The sequence below is a fragment of the Sorex araneus genome, chromosome 11 (assembly GCF_027595985.1).
Source record: "Sorex araneus isolate mSorAra2 chromosome 11, mSorAra2.pri, whole genome shotgun sequence".
In the NCBI taxonomy this organism is placed as follows: Eukaryota; Metazoa; Chordata; class Mammalia; order Eulipotyphla; family Soricidae; genus Sorex; species Sorex araneus.
The window spans coordinates 9,983,406-10,004,402 of NC_073312.1; the positions used below are offsets into that span (position 1 = coordinate 9,983,406).

Here is a 20,997-nt window from a genome sequence, read left to right on the forward strand (position 1 = left end):
TACAAAGTTTCAGTGGTTGCAGCTTAGATCTCATGTTTTGAGTGTTGTTGAGTCTGTGTTTGGGGTCTGTAACTGTAACACTCACCCATATCACCAATAAGTAACTGTGATTTTTTGACTCTGGCACTTTCGGCTCCAACACAGTGACGCTCCAATCTCTGCCGATTAAGCTCTCATCATCCACAAGTTGTCAGGAATTTGTGCTCAGATATGACATGGAGTCATCTGGTGCTGCTTTCTTCCCTCTCGCCCTCCTCCTTCTTCTCTTTCCAAACACTCAGTTCCAGGAACTGTCAGAACACAAACCTGCCTCCTTGTGTCAAAGCAGTCTGCCCTGCCCCAGAGAGGGCTGGTGGGCCCCGCGGGAACTGTGGGTGAGGTGTGGGGGGGTGGTTTTAGTGTGGAGACAAACCCCTGTGTGAGGAAAGAACGCTCCTCTGTGTTTGTTTGTGTATGAAATCTCTTCTCTGAGATCAAGGCTATTGCTACTTAGCATCATTAGCTACAGCTACAGTTTTTGTCCACAAAACTGTCTAAAGTCAGAGAACAGCTGAATAGAAAATACGGGCTTTGTATAGTGTCTGGAAAGCAACTTATAAGTTGCGAAACAAGTCCCGCCAGCACCGGCTGCAGAGAAAGCCTCAGAAAGGAAGTGGGCTTGGGGAAGGGGGATGTCTGGCTTTATTCAGAGGTGATACAATAGCTTGCGCGTGTTTAGACATTTTTCATGGAAAATCTATGCATATTCATGAGGGAGAATACTGATCATGCGCAGTTGAAGAGCAGATAATAAACATATATCGTCATATGTCATGTGTACAGAAAAGTCTAGAAAAATATCTGGAGAGGTATGTTTTTGATACCACAATGAGGAAATGGATCAAGAGGGGATTTTACTGTGCAGTTTCTACCCACTTGTCTTGTCCAGCCCAGGGTCTGAGGTTCTCATCAGCAGAAAAGTATTTATAAGGTCTTGTCTTGGTCCAATCACAGCCAGAAGAATATTGGATGTACAGTCTAGGGCTACATCACCTGTTGTCCCACCACCCAAAGCCTTTTGTGTTTCCTTAATCCCAAAGAGAGGGCCTAGTTTTGACCAGAAGAAAAGAGCTGTAACAATTTTTATTAATTTGATTACAAAATACTCCAGTGACACTCATTTTTTGGGAGGTGGGGGTAGGGCATTTGCCTTGCACGCAGGTGACCTGAGTTTGATTCCTCCGTCCCTCTCGGAGAGCCCGGCAAGCTACCGAGAGTATCCTGCCCACATGGCAGAGCCTGGCAAGCTACCTGTGGTGTATTTGATATGCCAAAAACAGTAACAAGTCTCACAATGGAGACGTTACTGGTGCCCACTCAAGCAAATCAATGAACAACGGGACGACAGTGCTACAGCGCAGTGCTACAAAACACTCCATCAGAGTGTCATGGTGAGGGGAAGGGAGATCTCTGAAAACCACGAGGGTGCAAGAATTCACTTCCCAGCCCTGACGCCCCGTGGAAATGCCTGCAGACCCAACTATAAGTGGGATCCTCTTCCAGGCAAGGGCTGCTCAGGACCTCCTGATGTGGAGTCTAGAACATGCTCTTCCTCGCCCACCCCAGGGTTCCAAGAAGGAAGAGGGAAGCTGGAGGTATTGAAATACAAGTCCTAGACTTTGGAAACTGATCGCTCCTTGTTAGGCTGGTAGGGACTTTAGTTTTCCTTCTTTAGCTGCAGAGTTGAAACAACCACAGCGAGAGTGGGATGACATCAAGCACCAACCTAAAGTTGCTGGCAGGGATCAAGGTCAAGAGAAAAGGGTTTGATTCCTTCCAATCCACACGCATACAAGGGACCCATAAAAGTGTCAGACTCCTCATCCAGTTCACACTGGCCCCTGACCTCTAGGTGACTTGACTCTAGACCCCCAGACTGACTTAAACTCCTGAAGCAAGCTTGCGGTGTAGCCTCATGAGTCTTATCCTGTCCAGTTAGGAAGTGACACAAGTTCTGAAAGCTTCTCTCACCTATCCTCCTCCCCAGGTTGATCTCTGTTATCTGCAAAAGCCCAAGAACAACTAGCAGAAAAGAGAGACTTTTTTGGGCCTGAAAACAACTAGCTTTGAAGAGAATCAGTAAGGAGTCTGCATTTAATCCCAGCAGAGCTGGGGGGACATGACAGCGTATCCGTGTAGCCGTCATTTTCCAAGAAAGTCGTATATACGTGTGAGAGACAATGATGAGCATGCAAAATTGAGGAACATATGTCACAAGGACAGAGAATGGTGGAGAGACACCATGAAGCTGTGTACGGTGATGAAAAAGAAGGTGAGAGGAGGTCAAGAGGGGGTCCACAACACAGTGACCACTGGCCAGTACCATCCAACCAAAGGCCCTGGGGTCCTGACCAGTATAAAAGTAATCTTAGGGTTCTGTCTTTGCCTACTAAGAGCCAAGAGCAAGATGGTGTCTCCGAGGAGCGGTGGTTACACCTTTCAAACTACAGCTTCCCCCAGCTCCAACTAGAGGGGAAGCTGGAGGCCTTGCATTTGGGTCCACACCTGGAGCGGGCCTGACCTGGAAAGCCACTGTGTGCAGTACCTGTTTCCATTTCACTTATTTGGGATACTAATCCAGTTTTCAAAGGGTAGTAAAGCAGGCAGGCAGTTAGGGGGTCCCTGGCAAGGAGTTCTTAGGATGTAATAAAACCAAGATGGGAGATGAAGAAGTTACTCTGTGACTAACCCGAAAGCAGCTAAAAGCATTATTGCCAGACCCGCTTTGTGGACACAGAAATTGAAGTGATATAAGGCTCGAACCGACCCCAGCACAGGGCCAAAGCAGGCTGGGCCCCTTCCCGAGAGATGCTCCAGGCAGGAGCAAAGGGTTATGGTACAAAAACGAGAAGTTTCAAGCTCTTCTTGTTGACAATGCCATAGAAACGAATTCTTACCTAGGTAGAAACCCCCATGCAGCTTGAGAAAAAAAAAACTATAAAATCAACCTTGCAAAGGCAAGCATCACACCTCCACATTCTGGAGGGGGGCATGTGGGGGGCCATCTCCCCCCCCCCAGATGTGTGCTCTCAGCTCTCTCTACTTCTGGAGAAGCTCATGTTTTTTTTGCTTGTTTGTTTGTTTTTAGCATTTCTCTCTTGGGGACTGGAGCGATAGCACAGCGGGGAGGGCGTTTGCCTTGCACGAGGCCGACCCGGATTCGATCCCCGGAATCCCATATGGTCCCCGAGCACCGCCAGTAGTGATTCCTGAGTGCAGAGCCAGGAATAGTCCCTGAGCATAGCCGGGTGTGACCCAAAAAGAAAAAAAAATTCTCTCTTTCTCTCTCTCTATATACGTGTGTGTGTCCCCTTCCATATAATCTCTACATAAAGCTGTTTTTCTTCGTCTCTCCTTTCAATATTCTTTTCTGTAAGAAGGCGACAGACAAAAATTCTGGGTAAGGTCTAGGACCAACTTTCTTTTCCTGTAAGAACAAGTCCTCACTCCATTCTGATTCCACAGCTCCCAGAGAAATGGGATGGCAGGGACCCTCTCCCACGCTGGGCAGAACAAGTGGAACCCAGGTGCTTGCTTGACAGCTGCCTCGTGGGGCTGTACAATGCCGAGGCTCAAAGCAGACCTTCATTGGTCTTAGATTTCTCCTGGTCAGCTCTGGTAGGTAAGAGGGGGACACTGTGTGCAGGGAATGGGGGATCATGTCCCCACCCCACGATCTCTTGACTTTCTTTATCTTTACCTCATATGGTACTTTAATCTTATCTCGTTGAATTTGTTGCAACAAAACTGTGCTCATTGATATATTTTTGAACCTTTCAGCGAAGGGGGTGGGGCTTATAGTCTATAAAGACCCTTTGGAGATTTAGCTCTGGGAGAATCTGCCCTGATGACCCCCAGAGGGGTCTGAGCAGCATGGGAGGACACGGTGCCCAGTTTCTGGTTCTCCTTCCCTTCCCACTTCCAAACACTGGAGTGGGCACCTACAGGTTGACCCACCTGTTTCCTTCAAGCCTTGTCTACACTGCCCAGGAGGTTATTCAGAGGCTAAACTCAGACCCATCTGCAGAAGCTCATCTGAGCACAGAGCCTGGGTGAAATCACAGTTTGATTCTCCATATTTGGACACTTTTCCTATCAGATTCTCTTTAATGAACTTACTTATTTGGGGGCAGTGCTAGGGATGGAAACAAGAGCTTCAGACATGCAGGGCAACTGGTCTACCACTGAGTCACATGCTGGCCCCCAAATATATATTTTTAAATATAATGTAAAGGGCCAGGAAGTGGCTCAAGTGGTATAATATAGACAGACCTAACCTGCACAAGGCTCTAAGTGTGATCCCTGATACTTCATGGCTGCCTGAGCACTAAAGCAGGGAGGATTCCCAGTGACCCTTGATCACTATAGACCAAGTACAGAACCAGCAGCTGCACCAATGCTGCAGAGCACCACTGTTGTACAAGCTGGTGAGATCCCATACCAAAGAAAAGGTACACTAGATAATACTTAAATAGAGAAAAATCAATAAATCAGAGCATTGGGTACCTATATACCCACCACCAAGATTAACGCTCAAAGGTTTTGCCCAGAGATTTGAAACTCATCACACTCTCTTCCATTCTCCACCTTCCTCAAAACAACCTGAACTTGGTGAATTTGGTGTCAACACAGATTGGGATAAAGTTTGACAACAAATAACATATAAACAAACAAACATAAAAAAAAAAAAACAGGAGCTAGACAAGATAGCAACAAAGGGCCAAAAGCAACACATCTAGAGAACTGGCCCACAAAAGTTGGGGAGGGTGGGTTGAAAGGGAAGGGTATTGGGGATCTTGGGGGAAGGAAGGGGGTTACCCAGGTTATGAGTATGGTGCTAGAATTTACATATTGTAGATCATAGTACTTCAGCCAATATTAAAAACAGGCTTTAAAAATAAGAAAAAAAGAACAATAATTTGCAGTAACATAAGCTTTGTAATTGTTGTTTTTTGGTTTTTTTTTTTTTTTTTTTTTTTTTTTTTATTTTTGGGTCACACCCAGCGATGCTCAGGGGTTACTCCTGGCTTTGCATTCAGGAATGGCTCCTGGCAGTGCTTGGGGGACCATATGGGATGCCGGGGATCGAACCCAGGTCAGCCGCGTGCAAGGCAAACGCCCTACCCACTGTGCTATCGTTCCGGCCCCAAGCTTTGTAATTGTTGATGATTTCATATAAAATCATTATTTTATATTTTCCAGGAAAATTTAAAATATTCAGCAAGAAAAAGCATTGAGGAGCCAGAAAGAGAGAGAATAGAGGGGTTAAGGTGTTTGCTTTGCATGTGATCAACCCTGTTCTATCTCCAGCATCATATAAGTTCCCCTGAGCACTTCCAAAGGTTACTCCTGAGCACAGAGCTAGGAATAACCCTGAACACCACCAGGTATGCCCCCAAACACACCCATCCCCCAAAAAACAACCCATGAAAGAGTTGCCTGAGTAAAGTGTGGTTCTAGGACCCACTGGGGATGAGAGATGCACGCGGAAAATAGACTATAGACTAAACACAATGGCCACTCGGTGCCTCTATAGCAAACCACAACACTCAAAAGGAAAGAGAGAACAAAAGGGAATGCCCTGCCACAAAGGTGGGGTGGGGGGAGGGGTGGGAGGGTTACTGGGATCATCGGTGGTGGAGAATGGGTACTGGTGGAGGGATGGGTACTCGAGCATTGTATGACTGAAACACAAGCATGAAAAGTTGTAAGTCTGTAAAAAAATTATTATTATTATTATTTTTAAAAAGAGTTGCCTGAATGAGCTCGATGGGTCTCTTTTGGAGAGGAGCCACGGAGGAAGCACCTTGGGCTCAGGGATGTGGCCCACCACGACACCAGGACCAGTGGTGCCCTAGACCACTGCCGCAGCTCCCACCAAGACCCAGCCACTGCCAACTTCCCGCAACTTTGCACCCAGCAAGAAGGGAAGGAAAGAAGAGCATGACACCTGCCTTAAGTCAGTTCACACGTCTTGTACCATTGGCCTGATTTAGTCACAGACCCCTCGGTAGTCACTGAGGAGAAGCTGGAAGATACAGTTTTTCGTCCAGTAGACCCCGTGCCCATGAAACACCAGGCCTCTCAGTCCGAGAGGAAGCACAGGGTTCACGCTTTGATGGACAAGTACCAGGTCTCCATTCCCAGCATCACTTGGACCCTTGAGCACCACCAGGGGTTGCCTGAGTGGCCCCAAACATTGCTGGACCCAGGCAGGGCTGCATCATGGGACCTGAGCCTTGAATCAACTGGCCTGGTTGGTTGTTAGAGTAAAACGGGAGTAAACCCACCATGCGCCTGAGCACTGGGGGCTTCCTCCTCCCCAACACCCCCAGGAGTTTCATTCTAAACATCAAAGAAAGAATGAAACTGAGATACACCTAAGGTCTCTGCCACATCACAGTGTGTTTTACATTGACGAAGGTGGAGGCAGGGGGTTCCCTGCAGTGCTCTGGGTTCCCTGCAGTGCTAGGGCTGGCCACAAGCAAGGCAAGTGCTTTTACTCCTGTACTATCTCTCAGGCCCTGTCACATCACTCTTAACAGAACACTGACTTACGACCTTGAATTGCTGAACTGCTCAAGAAAGGAAATTTTCTGAGAGCCAAAGATAGTACAGTAGTATAGGGGTGAAGGCACTTGAATTTCACGCAGCAGAACCAGGTTGGATCCCTGGCAGCACGTATGGTCCCCCAAGCACTGCAGGAGTGATCCCTGAGCACAGGGTCAGACTGAGCCCTGTGCCAGTTGGTGTGGCCCCAAAACCTCCATTGAGAGGTAGACAGACAGACAGATAGATAGATAGATAGATAGATAGATAGATAGATAGATAGATAGATAGATAGATAGATAGATAGATAGAGACTCCGAGCCAGGCTGTGTTCACTCGGGGTGCCCCAGAGGGGCACGGGTGAGAACCTTCCCCGTCCCAAGGGTTCCAGCCCCAGCAGCCGACCTCCACTACCCAACTGCTGCCACGATCCAGGCCACTTTCCGGACCCACAAAGTGGTCTGTATATATATATACATATATATATATACATATATACATATATGTATATATATATATACAGACCGTTCGGAGAGCCCAGTTAGCTACCAAGAGTATCCCACCCCCACGGGCAGAGCCTGGCAAGCTATCCATGGCATATTCGATTTCCAAAAACAGTAACGATAGGTCTCATTCCTCTGACCCTGAAAGAGCCTCCAATCATCGGGAAGGACGAGTAAGGAGAGGCTGCTAAAATCTCAGGGCTGGGAGGAATAGAGATGTTACTGGTGCCTGCTCGAGTAAATTGACGAACAACAGGATGATAGTGATACAGATAGGTAGATAGACAGACAACAGATAGATAGACATATAAATAGGTAGATAGGTAGACAGATAGATAGACAAACAGATAGATAGATAGACCTTTCTAGGCATTTAACGTACTTCACACAAATAGGCAAATAACCAAGCTCAGTGGTGTCACAAATAGGTCAACCCACATGGTGATTCTACCAGCAGCTCACAGAGCGCCCCCTCAACTTTTGCAAAGAAAAAAAAATTTCATCAAAAAATAAATTCCTAGCCTTTCCGCGCTGCCCAGCGAGGGATCCATACGGCGTTGTTCACGATTCCCGTCGTAACTTAAAGGGAAATTTCACAATGTCCGGAGCCCTCGATGTCCTGCAGATGAAGGAGGAGGATGTCCTCAAATTCCTCGCAGCAGGCACCCACTTAGGTGGCACCAACCTGGATTTCCAGATGGAACAGTACATCTACAAAAGGAAAAGTGATGGAATCTACATCATAAATTTGAAGAGAACCTGGGAGAAGCTTCTGCTGGCAGCTCGTGCCATTGTTGCCATTGAAAACCCAGCTGATGTCAGTGTGATCTCATCCAGGAATACTGGCCAGCGTGCTGTGCTGAAGTTCGCTGCTGCCACGGGTGCCACTCCAATCGCCGGCCGCTTCACTCCTGGAACTTTCACCAATCAAATCCAGGTGGCTTTCCGGGAGCCGAGACTTCTGGTGGTTACTGATCCCAGGGCTGACCACCAGCCCCTCACAGAGGCGTCTTACGTGAACCTGCCTACCATTGCTCTGTGTAACACAGAGTCTCCTCTGTGCTATGTGGACATGGCCATCCCTTGCAACAACAAGGGAGCTCACTCTGTGGGTCTCATGTGGTGGATGCTGGCCCGGGAGGTTCTGCGCATGCGAGGCACCATCTCCCGTGAACACCCATGGGAGGTCATGCCTGATCTCTACTTCTACAGAGATCCCGAGGAGATTGAGAAGGAAGAGCAGGCTGCTGCCGAGAAGGCCGTGACTAAGGAGGAATTCCAGGGTGAATGGACCGCCCCAGCGCCAGAGTTCACTGCGACTCAACCCGAGGTTGCAGACTGGTCTGAAGGGGTGCAGGTGCCCTCTGTGCCCATTCAGCAGTTCCCTACTGAAGATTGGAGCGCCCAGCCTGCCACAGAAGACTGGTCTGCAGCTCCCATGGCCCAGGCCACGGAATGGGTTGGAACCACCACCGAGTGGTCTTAAGCTGTTCTAGACTCAAACGGAAAGTGAAAATAAGGTTGACGGAAAATAAATGAGTTTCTAAAAAAAAAAAAAAATTCCTAGTTAGTAGTTGTCTCCTTCCCTGTAGGCACTCAGAGTTCAGTTCTCGTTTCTCCTGGTCTACGGGGACTTTGTTCCACGTGCTCCGTGGACAGTGTCCTTCTAAGTGGCAACACTGGACTGGACCCCGCACTCCCCTTGGAGAAACCCTGAGCAGCAGGGGCCAGTGCGGGACTCAGCCCAGTACTGTGTTAGAGAAACAGCATTCTGTGTGCTTCTCTGGCGCCAGCAGCTGGTCTATGTACAGAGACGACTTTGATGGGGTGCCCATTCCTGAACCTGCCACAGGTCCCCTGATGCTGAAGTCACTTAAGCCAGCTCAGTCGCAGGTGTGTGCAAAGCAGAGATGGATTATTGGGATGATTTAAAGAGGAAAATTTTGCCAAAGTCGTCTCAGAGGTACTTACCTTCCCCAAGGAATGGCAAGCTTCTGGCTTACTCTAGTGTTTTAGTGCTCCATGAAAGGCTAGCTCTTGTTTCCTTCCTTCCTTCATTCATTCCTTTATCCCTCCCTCCCTCCCTCCCCTCCTTCTCTCCCTTCCTTCCTTCCTTCCTTCCTTCCTTCCTTCCTTCCTTCCTTCCTTCCTTCCTTCCTTCCTTCCTTCCTTCCTTCCTCCCTCCCTCCCTCCCTCCCTTCCTCCCTTCTTCCTTCCTCCTTCTTCCTTCCTTCCTTCCTTCCTTCCTTCCTTCTTTCCTCACTCCCTCCTTTCATTTTTCATTCATTCTTTCTTTCCTTCTTTCTTCCTTTCTCTTTTTAGGAGCTATCTCCCTAGTTGAATTGAGAACTCTCTTTCTGGGGCTGGAGCTATAGTACAGCGGGTAGGGTGTTTGCCTTGCACGCGGCCGACCAGGGTTCAATCCCCAGCATCCATATGGTCCCCCAAGCACTGCCAGCAGTAATTCTTGAGTGCAGAGCCAGGAGTAAACCCTGTGCATCGCCAGGTATGACCCAAAAAGAAAAAAGAAAAAAGCCCTCTCTTCCTCATTCCCTCTCACGCTTACATCTGTGCCATCTCGTATATATATTGTCCTTTTGAGCTTGCTTTATAAACCATTCCTATGAGTCCCTGGAGATGTTTCCCCTGAATGTCCTCCAGAGCATCTCTGAACTATCTCCGGTTCTGGCATTACAGCAAGCTGTGGGCACAGTCACCTTCATTCCAGGAGAAGGACGAGCAGAAGCCGCAGGGAGGCGGGTCCCTGGCTCCTTGCACAATGCTGTGCTTCCCCCTTTTCCAAAGCTGCTGAAACTGCAGAGAAAGTTCTCGGAGGTAATTCTGACCATAATAGTACTCTCTGGTGGTTTGGGTTTGGACTCAAATATCTGAGTGCCAGGGTTAATATTCTGGCTTCTTCTCTTATTTGCGGTGAGTTCTTGGCCAACTCGAATTGCTTCTCAGTGCTTCAACACTGACAGCCATAGAACAGGAATGACAGTTGTTCAAGTCACCCGGCGGTGTGGAGGATGAAATCAGATCATGCTTGTAGCATCCTCTGTGGCACCGGCTCTCTGGGAAGTGTTTTAGACATTACCTGAAACAGTGTTTGTCTGTGGCTGCCCGAGACCCACTCTATTTGTCCTCGTGAGCACAGCCTTGGCTTTAGGCTCGGTGCAGAAACACTTTCATTTAAAAAACGACGATGAAAATGTTTTCTGGCTTTCCTTGCAGCCAGAAATGGCACTGTTCTTGCCAAGGACATATTAGTTAGACTCCCCAGTAGTGCTCCCAAGAGAGCTTTTTGTTTTTTTGAAGGAACCAGACTGAATTGGCAAGTGCCCTGCTTCTCCTCCTTCCCCGTCCTCCTTTTGCTTGCGTAGAACATGAATGTGATGTCCGGAGCTTCAGCAGCCATATTTTGACCATGAGCCTAATTTGGGCTCCACATGATAGATCAGAAAGATGGAGAGCTGTTCTCCCAGATGCAACGGTCGAGCTGGCATTCCAGCCCCGGGATGGTTGCCAGGTAGATGAATAAATAAACACCCCCTAATCTACTTAATTCCTTATTTGTCCCTTATAAGCAGTCATCACTATTCCAGTTGTCATAGGAATGGGACTCCTTCTGATGAGAAGCAAATCCACTTACACAGGAGCCTAAAGTGGTTTGCAAACGAGGTGCCACAGAACCTAGGGGGCTCCATGGAGCCCTCTCTCAGACTAGAGATTAAGAAAACGATTTTCACCCCCTGGCACCTCTCACTATGCCCCCAACTTTTTTTTTAAGCTTTTAAAAAAATTATAGTGGGAGAAGTGGCCCAGCTAGCTTTTGTTTAAAGAACAGATTCCAGGGCAGAAAAGAAAAAAAAAGAAAGAAAGAAATGAAAGGTTTGGAAACTGCTGCTCTTGTCCAACCCCCTCATTTTGCAGATGAGTGATCTGAGGCCCCAAAAGTGAGGTCACTTGTCCAGTCCAGCCCAGCCAGGCAGCGCCAAGGGGAGAACCCAAGTTTTCTGCTCTTTCCGGGGGACCTGCCAAGTGCTGGAACCGCCACAAAAAAATAAAAGCGGATCCAGGGAGTTTACAATCGCAGCCAAAGCCCCAGCCCACGGCCCTCTGATCAGCTGCCCGCTCTGGGGGACTGGACAGGCCCCTCGGGCTTGAACGAAGGCAGGCAGGGAATGGCTTTGCCGGGCCCTGGGCTGCTGCCCTCCTGCAGAGAGAAAGTTGGACTGTTTCCTCTCCTCTCAACAGTCATTCAGTAATTATTTGTTTACCGCTTTAAAAGCTCACAAGCACACTAGATGTGTAGAGAGAAGGGGGTGAATGGATGGTGTGAAACCCTCGGTGCATGGGGTTCTTTGTCCCTGTTCTTGTTCTTCTCCTTTGCAAAATGCTGGCTTCATCAATGCGACATCAATGGCTGCTAAGCTGCGGCCGCTGTAAACACCACCTTATTCAAGGTCAATTAGAGAATGTTCTATAGCAGGAAGCTGACTAGGGGGCTGGCACCGGGGGCCTTTATCAAGAGGCCCTCCCTAACTGCCTGCTCTTGCTTACTTGTTCTACTCAATAGAAATCTGTTCGACCAGGAATGGAATAAGCAGATGTTAAAAGGACAATTCAAAAGATTCCCTTCTAGGACTATAACCGGAGATTCATACCCTCACTCTTCCCTCCTCGATCTGCCTTCCAATTCATTCAGCTCTCCAATAACTATCCCTCTGCTGGTTATGGTTGAAGGGGCGGGAGCAGGGGAAGGGCGCCAAGTAATGGAGTAAGTGCCACTGGTTGTCTTAAACCTCGCCAGCATGAAGCATAGCCAGTCAGATCCTGGGGATGTCTAAGGGGCGGAGAGAACAAACCTAGGAAAGGAGGAACCAGTGTGGGAACTTCCTTTCCGAGCCTCTCCCTGTGCCCAGGCAGAGGCAGGAAAGCAACAGAATAAGGAGAAGAGAGGCTCTGGGCTTTGTGACGCAGGTGGCAGAGCCCAGGACACAGACCTCAGAGGCCTCTCACAGCCCTGGGGTATAGGGTGAGTGACATCATCGGCCAGAAAGGTGAAAGGACAGGACAAGCGATGTCATAATTGGGAAGAGGAAACACATTGTGTAAAGTTGCACACAGGAAGCAAAGCAAGAGCACGGCCTGGACATTGGGGACCTAGAGCTACTACTTAAACTGTATGATGAAGAAACGTGATGAATCCATATGGTTCGGGAGCAGGGTGGGCGGGGGGTTAAGGGGCTTGACTTGCACACAGGTGACCCAGTTCAAGCCCTGGCACCGCATATGGTGCTACAAGTAGCACCAGGGTGATCCCTGAGTACAGAGCCAGGAGTAAGCCCTGAGCACTGCCAGGTGTGATGGAAGGAAGGAAGGAAGGAAGGAAGGAAGGAAGGAAGGAAGGAAGGAAGGAAGGAAGGAAGGAAGGAAGGAAGGAAGGAAGGAAGGAAGGAAGGAAGGAAGGAAGGAAGGAAGGGAAGGAGAGAGAGAGGGCAGCAGGGGAGGGAGGGAGGAAGGGAGGGAGGGAGGGAGGGAGGGAGGGAGGGAGGGAGGGAGAAAGCGAAGGAGGGATGGAGAGAGGGAAGGAGGGAGGGAAGAAAGGAAGGAAGTTTAGTCCCATAAACATCAGGAGTTTTGTGTGCTAATTTGACATAAAAAATTCAGAGGCCCACTCAGGAGCTAGCCAGTTTCACAGTAACGTAACCATCCATCCATCTATCCATTTATCTTTGCAGCCATGTATTCATTCATGCAGCAAATGTTTGAGCATGTGCTCATGTGTCTAGTACGAGTCCAGAAGAAAAGAGGCAAGATCTCCACTTGGAGCTCCTGTTGGGGAGAGACAGAAAACAGCATCGACACAAGTGGACGATGGAGGCCACAGAACAGTGTGGAACAGGCCACAGGGCACCTCAGCAAAGACAGCCACTCTCCACCCCCCCCCCCCACGCAGGACTCAAATGGAGAGCTAAGATGAGCTAGAGGAGAGGTCTCTGGTAGGCCATCCTGCCAGAAATAGGGAAAGAGGGGTTCCACAGTGATCAGGGAGCCCAGATTCCAGGGGGAACTGAGCAGCACTTCCATTGATGACATTCAAGGGAAGAAAAATTATACAGTGGGACTCAAAATCACGTTCCTGTCCACAGACCCATTTGAGATGCTGGCCAAAGTGATAGGTGCATGAGTCACATGTCTTTGAGCAGGTCCCACATGGACCCTCAGAACCTCTCGAATATAAGACACCCAGGGTTGACCTCTGAGGAGAAAGTGGCTCCTTTGTAAAAGATGAAGGGAGACTAGGGCCAGGAGAGAAGATCACAGACGTGAAAAGAAGACCCAGAGGCATCATGGCAGAAGCCACAAATAAAATACTCTGAGGGGGACAATACCACCAGTGAGGCAGTGAACACTGAGCAAAGCCATTGGATTTGGGAGCTGGTTAATGGATGCCTTGGAGAGTTCAACAACTGCAGTGTGTGAAAAGGCCACCAGAGCCAGGTTGCAAGTTATTCAAGGAGAGAACCTTGAAAACATTATCCGAAGTGAATGAAGCCAGATACCAGAGGGCACCTGCTCATTAAAATATATATATATATTTAATATTTTAAATATTTATATAAAATATCTGGGATCAGGTACATAAATTCATAGGGACAGAAAGCAGGGTTCGTCAGAGACTGAGGAAGGATGAAATCAGGGGCAGCTGGTGCGAATTGAGGTTTCTTTCTCTTAGGGTGATGCACAGACTCTAGAATTAGACAGTGTCGGTGGTTCACAGTGAATATATTAAAAGTCATTATGGTGTGCACCTTAAAAGAGCACTGAAGCATTGTCGCACTGTCATCCTGTTGTTCATCGATTTGCTTGAGCGGGCACCAGTAACATCTCCATTGTGAGACTTGTTGTTCCTGTTTTTGGCATATTGAATACACCACGGGTAGCTGGCCAGGCTCTGCCGTGTGGGCAGGATACTCTCAGTAGCTTGTTTATATCTCAATTTTCATTTAAAAAATATTTGAGGAGTGGGTGATCTTTGGTGAAAACTAGTATTTTAAAGAGGGAGAGAATCTTGAAAGCGTTATGATCATTTTAAACCTTCTGTTGGAGCTAAGAGTCAGAGGACCAGGGTTCCGTGGACTCACTCTCTTACTGGCAGAGGTCGTTCTCATGCATTCTCGGCTTCTCGTGATGAGCCCTTACCTGGGCCTGCCCCAAACGCCTCTCCCTCCAGACCCAAGTCCCTGCTGGCTCTTGCAGTTCTCACCTTGATTGCAAGACCATCAGGAAGCATTGAGTAACAGCTTATTCCTTTCAGGTCCGGAGAGAACTCGGCTGGCTTGGGCCACCATGAGGAGCAGATCCGGCTAGAAGGAGTTGACGCTGGGGCCAAGCCTCCTCTCTCAGTGGCGTCGAGAGTCGGTGGACTGGGTTGTCCTGGATCCCCTCTTACTCACGAATCACGAAAATCCCATCAATCACCGATTTCTCGGGCGGGCTCAGTAACTTCTCATTTCATCCTTTCCCTGAGATCTTAGAAGTCTATCTCGACTCGGCCCTCCCAACGTTGTCACACTGGGGACTCTTTCAGGGTCAGGGGAATGGGATCCAGCTTGTTACTGGCTTTAGCATATGAATACACCATGGGAAGCTTGCAAGGTTGTCCCATGTGGGCAGGAAACTCTCAGAAGATTGCCAGTTTCTCCCAGAGGGAGAAGTAGGCTACATGATATTGCGAGGCCGCTTCGCGCTTCTGGGAGCTTGCTTTTAAGTCTCTCTCTGGATGTTGGCCGTTGATGGGATTACACACACCTGGGTTCCTCTGCCGGTACCTTCATGCATGAGGCCTGTCTGAACGTGCAGAGAGGGGCCTCCAGCATGGCTATAGCTAGGTTCCAGTGGTCTTCGGCTGCCGGGAGCTCTGCAGAGCAGAGAGTCTCTTGCCCGCACGCCTGGCTGTCTTCCCCGGGGCCCCTCGGAGGGGATGGGCTCCAGCTTCCCTCCCCACCCCTCTTATTGGTGAACTAAAAATACCAGGAAAAATGAAGTCACGCAATTCGCTTACACATGGACAGACATGGAGAGTATCATGCTGAGTGAAATGAGTCAGAAGGAGAGGGACAGACATAGCATGATTGTACTCATTTGTGGGATATGTAAAAAAATAATAATAAAAGTATGAGGCTAATAACCAAGGACAGTGAAACAGGGGCCAGGAGGATTGCTCCACACTTGGAAGCCTGATTCAAGTGGTGGGGGGAGGGACAGGAGGGCAGTTAGGATAGAGAAGGGACCACTATGACAATGATCTTTGGAAGTGATCACTCTGGACAGGAACCGAGTGCTGAAAGGAGGGAAAGGAACAAACATGATACCCTTTTAGTCAGTACCTGTATTGCAAACCATAATGCCCAAAAGGAGAGAGAGAGAGAGAGAGAGAGAGAGAAGAGAGAGAGAGAGAGAGAGAGAGAGAAGAGAGAGAGAGAGAAGAGAGAGAGAGAGAAGAGAGAGAGAGAGAAAGAGAGAGAAGAGAGAGAGAGAAAGAGAAAGAGAGAGAAGAGAGAGGAAGAGAGAGAGAGAAAGAGAAGAGAGATAGAAAGAGAGAGAGAAAGAGAGAGAGGAGAGAGAGAGGAAGAGAGAGAGGGGAAGAGAAAGAGAGAGATAGAAAGAGAAGTGCCTGCCATAGAGGCAGGAGAAGGTGGTGGGGGCGGTGGCAGGAAGAAAACTGGGGACACTGGTGATGGGAAATGCGCACTGGTGAAGGGACAGGTACTGGGACATTGTATGAGTGAAAACAGCTTTGTAATTGTATATCTCGAGCGGGTGCCAGTAACGTCTCCATTCGTCCCAGCCCTGAGATTTTAGTGGCCTCTCCTTACTCGTTTTTCCCAAGGATTGAAGGCTTTTTCCAGGGTCAGGGGAATGAGACCTGCTATTGTTACTGTATTTGGCATATCCAATATGCCACGGGGAGCTTGCCAGGCTCTTCCATGTGAAAAAAAAATTAATAATAATAAAAATAAGTAAACCCACGAACATAGAAACTCAAGTACAGGAGAAAAAAAAAACACGAGGGATACAAGAGTCAGATAAGCCTGGAACTGGCAATTGTTTACCCAGGAGAGCTGGTTCCAAAGAGGTGTCAAATCAGAAGCTTTATCAGCCACTTGCATTACAAAACAACAACACCTTCCGGCAAACACCTCCCCCTCCGCCCTGGAGTGGAGCAGCCCAGTTCCAAAGATCTGGGTAGCACCTGGAGGCAAACGAGCAGGATCAAAGAAACGATCTTGAATCTGAAACCACTGACCTCACCGAGTAGGGGGATATGGAGGCAGAGAGTGCAAATACAGCCTCTACAGGTACCCCTGCCCTGAGACTTTTGTTTTGGGGCCACAAGGGTGAATCCTGGCTCTCCTACTGCCTTGCACACAAGCTGACTTGGGTTCCCTGTATGCAGTTCCCCTGTGCACGGCCAGGTGTGATATCTGAGTACCAGCCAGGAATACGCTCTGAGCAACACTGGGTGTGGCCCGAGAAACCTTGTAAGCCCTGTGACAAAAGGGAATTAAGGATTCAGATCTATTTAAAGCTGTTGGTTGTCAAACCCAGCAGTTTCCCAAAGTGGGGAGTCCATTCCACACCCTCCCTCCATATACTGGGGGAGAGACTAGAATGGTTCAGGAGTGGGTGGTAATATAGCCTTGGGCGCAACTGCAGGATGCTGAGTGGATTTTTTTTTTTTCTGAAAAGAGGGTAGTTGGCAAAGTTGTGATCCTAAAATAGTTTATCTGAGTCTGACCAGGGGCTGGAGTGATAGCACAGTGGTAGGGCATTTGCCTTGCATGCAGCTGACCTGGGTTCGATTCTTCTGCCCCTATCGGAGGAGAGCCCGGCAAGCTACCGAGAGTACAGCGCCCACACAACAGAGCCTGGCAAGCTACCTGTGGCATATTCAATATGCCAAAACCAGTAACAAATCTCACAATGGAGACATTACTGGTGCCCACTCAAGCAAATCAATGAGCACCGGAATGACAGTGACAGTAACAGAGTCTGACCAGAGCAGGCACAGCCCTGAGTGTCCTGTGGTGAGTCCTGTCATGTCTCGTGCGCTACCACAGAGAAAACCTGAGCCTCCTCCCACCCATCCCGCCCTAGGCTAGCTCTGATCATGTAGGGGGGCCACAAGCCAAGGAATGTGAGCAGCCTTCAAAAGCCAGGAAAAGGCGAGGAAATGGACTCACCCTAGAGCCTCCAGGACAGACGCCTGGGTCAAAATCTTGCCCCACAGATCTCTGAGATAAAGTTGTGTGGTTTAAGGCCACTACGTGTTTGGTGCACGGCAGAGCCTGGCAAGCTACCCGTGGCATACTCGATATGCAAAAAACTAACAGCAGTGGCCCTCATGCCCCTGATCCTGAAAGAGCCCCCAATACGCCATCGGGCTACACTAGCATGAAATAGGGACGAATGGAGATGTTACTGGCGCCTGCTCAAGCAGATCGATGAACAACGGGATGACAGTGCTACAGTGATACGTGTTTGGTAATTTGTTACCACAGCCAGAGCACTAACGTACCATGGGGATAGTCCAAGGTTAAAGATGATCAGGAGATAGGAAGCCAAGCGCAAATGGTGGTGCTCTGAGAACATTGGCAAATAGGAGACCCAAATCTGGCCTGCCACTTTCCCGTCTGTGAAAATTGGAGGGTTGGAGGGAGTCCTCGAGTACGTGCCACATTGCACATGCTGGTGCTCTGGGTCTGCAGGGCACTCGCTGGATCTTCCGGAACCAGGTCCCAGTGGAGAAGCTCAATCAGTGGACAAGCTCAATCAGTGGACAAGCTCAACAAACCCCCGTCCATCACTTTGGATGGTTGGACGAGCTGGTCTACCAGGCAACAATGTCCGGAATACTGCACTGCTCCCGTCACCAAGGACACCAAAGCGCTCTCCCCAGCCCCTAGCACTTCCCCCTTGGAGTTTATGCCTGAAAAAAACGTTCTCTGGGTCGAAAACATCCACTGTCCTTTTTTCGACCCTCTCCCCAGCGGCCAACAGTACGAATGAGTTATAGCATCAGAATGCCCCTTCGGGACACACAGCTTCACGTAGCACCTGAGCAGAGCTACAGAAAAGGTGGCAGCGCCGTGGCCTCGTGGGGTGGAGTGGCTGGTGCCAGCATCCCCTGGAAATCCTGCGGGCCCTTGAGACCTAAAAGCGTTTTCAAACAGGAACGTTTCCCGGCAGGACCTTTAGTTCACCAAGGTTCTGGTTGAGATTCCTGGTAGCAAACCTTAGGAACCGATTCTGGTGCACTTCAGAGAAAACACAAAATCTCCCCCCGTGGAAGGAATCGGGGAGCTCACAGAAGTGAACAAGGAGTGGAGAGAAGATGCCCAAGCAAACAGGGCAGCCAAGAGCGAGAACACAGTCACATTTATGTTGTGGGGAAGAAAAGTTTGATTTCGACACAACTGTTGGCACCGCTGGCCACTCTCCACAGTGACTATTGCATTGGCAGGTCAGTTGCTGCCACCCTGAATAACCTATCACCCTGAATAACCTCCACCTGACCCGACCCCCCCTCCCCCCGCCCTCCAACACACACACTCCTTTGGGTGGCAGCCTAACTTCCAAGGCCAAAGCGGGAAAGAAACATACCCCAGTAAAGGATAAATGCTGCCCCCTGGTGGCCAAGTGTAGCAATGCCCTTGTCCCACTCCACCTTCCCAAAGGAGTTGGAGGTCCCAGTTCAAGTCTCTTGGGGAACATGACCCCGTACCAAGTAGTTTCATGAGCTACCTCTGCCTTAAAGGGCCTCATGGTCTGCCTCTCTATTCAGATAATTCACCTGGGAATGTGCCTGCTAGGAAAGACCAGTGAGTCTCTAGTTTCACTCTTCTGTTTCAGAAGTTGGGAAAGTGGGTTAGACCACGAGACGGGATTCGAACTCAGGCTGCCCAGCACCCCACTAGGGGCCCCTCACACTGTCCTCTGGCCTGCAGCTGGTGGGCTCTGGCATAGGACCAGGATGAGAGGGAGTTGGATGTTGCTATGGTAACGAGAAGTCACAGTTTCTGCCAGACTCGATAGATTTCTTGAGCCTGTCTCCGGTTCTGAGAAAGGGTGAGCCGTAGCTCTGTGTGATGCATTTCATCTTTACACCTTGGTAAACAAAGCTTTCCAGTGAATAATATCCAGTTCAGCGAAACGACCCTTTACCACGTTCTGGGCTTTCTGAGAATCTGATTGCCTCGGGCACGGTCCTGCACCTCCCAGCGAGGGTCTCTGGGCAGAGGCCTGACGGGAGGCCATCACGCCTGGGGTAAGAGGAGAGAGAGGAAGCAGGAGGGAACTCGGGAAGACAGAGAGGGAGCTGGAACTTCTGGCGGGCTTTGTTAGTTTTGACTCAGCTTGGCAAAGGCGCACAGCATCTTGGCTGGACAGGGCAATTAACAGCTCCCCAAGCTCCTAATGAGGCGTTTTCTTGTGTTTTAAGCTGCCTGCGGAGTTTCCCAAGGGAATTTATTCCTGGAAACTAACATCTCAAAGCTGGCCTCCTGGTGCACCTGGTTCAAGGCTCCCAGCTTTGGCCAGTTGGCTGGAAAGTAGGAATTCTGGGACCGACTGGGGGCAGGGAGGGGTGAGAGAGGATCATTTGTGAGGGGAAATCAGCGGAGAAGCTCAACTAACCCCAGTGCTCAGCACTATGTGTGCTAAGGAGACTGCCCCACTGGGGTAGTTTGGGGTGCCTGCTCCCTCCTGAACCCCATGCAGCCCCCAGTGGCAAGGATTTCACTTGACCCAGAACCAGTACTTGGTCCTTTAGAAATAAGAAGCCCTCCTGGAGACCCTGACCGGAAGACTGGCTAGAAATTCATCCCTCTGTGCTAAACCAGTCCCAGAAGAGAAGGGAGCCAGTGGCAAAGCACCTGCAGCTGGAAGTACTCTGCGTTGGTCTCCAACCTCTGGGACCCAGAGGGCCTCATTTCCACCCCCACATGCATGAGCCAGCCCCATGGCTGGTGGAAGCTCTGATCAGCTCCAGGCAAGCTAAGGAACTTTAATTTTATTTCACAACCGGATACAGGGTGGGGGGGCATCAAAATTCCCAGATTGCCTTCCATTCTTCACTTCAGTTTGCTTCAGTCTAGAAGCAATTGAGTCGTAAGCAAGAAGAAATAGTCTTGGTGGAACTGAAGATGAGAAAGTTCTAAATTCTGACCTTTAAGAGCTGGAGAAGCACCTCCCTTCACCCTGAGATGATGGGAGACAGTGAGAGCGCTTTGGCTCAGTGGCACTGGCCTTTGGTATGTGGTCGAGGTTCCCTTCACCGCAGTCACCTCATTGACAAACTTGAGGGCGGCCTGCAAAGCCAGGGCTGGCTCTGGGTCTCCCCTGCCCACCACCCACCTTCTTCCAGCAACTCCTGTCACATGCAAGGCCGTAAGTATATAGTTTCTTTTCAGGGTGGAATTAACTCCACTCCAAGCTTCAACCTTGTAGAAATTCTGAGACTATGGCCTGTGAGACAGAGAAAGCAATGTTCGAGTCTTAGAAGGTCCTGGGTTATCAGAAGGTCTTGCAGATTCAGAGAAAGAGTATACCATGTCTCATGCAGGACAGGAAGAGAACAACTTGCAGATGGGGGACAGTCGTCCTATGTTTGATATTAAACCTAAGTGTTTTAGTCTTCATCATTGAATTAATTGCCCCTTTTCCTCCCCCAAGAGAAGCTTACAGTGCTCTTTATTTATTTATTTATTTTAAAATTTATTCTTTTATTGAATCACCATGTGGAAAGTTACGAAGCTTTCAGGTTTAAGTCTCAGTTAAACGATGCTCGAACACCCATCCCTTCACCAGTGCACATATTCCACCACCAAGAATCACA

General features: G+C 49.2%; 1 protein-coding gene across 1 annotated transcript; it reads left to right on the forward strand.

Moving 5' to 3' along the window:
- The first annotated feature begins 7,612 nt into the window (after positions 1–7,612).
- On the forward strand, positions 7,613–8,651 carry LOC101552883 (40S ribosomal protein SA). Its single transcript, XM_004606213.3, has one exon. The coding sequence runs from the start codon at positions 7,690–7,692 to the stop codon at positions 8,575–8,577; it is 888 nt and encodes a 295-aa protein (XP_004606270.2). The 5' UTR covers positions 7,613–7,689; the 3' UTR covers positions 8,578–8,651.
- The last annotated feature ends 12,346 nt before the right edge of the window (positions 8,652–20,997 follow it).

Bases quoted from the DNA above. Each gene is read 5' to 3' on its own strand.
- LOC101552883 (XM_004606213.3), top strand. From the start codon at position 7,690: ATGTCCGGAGCCCTCGATGTCCTGCAGATGAAGGAGGAGGATGTCCTC.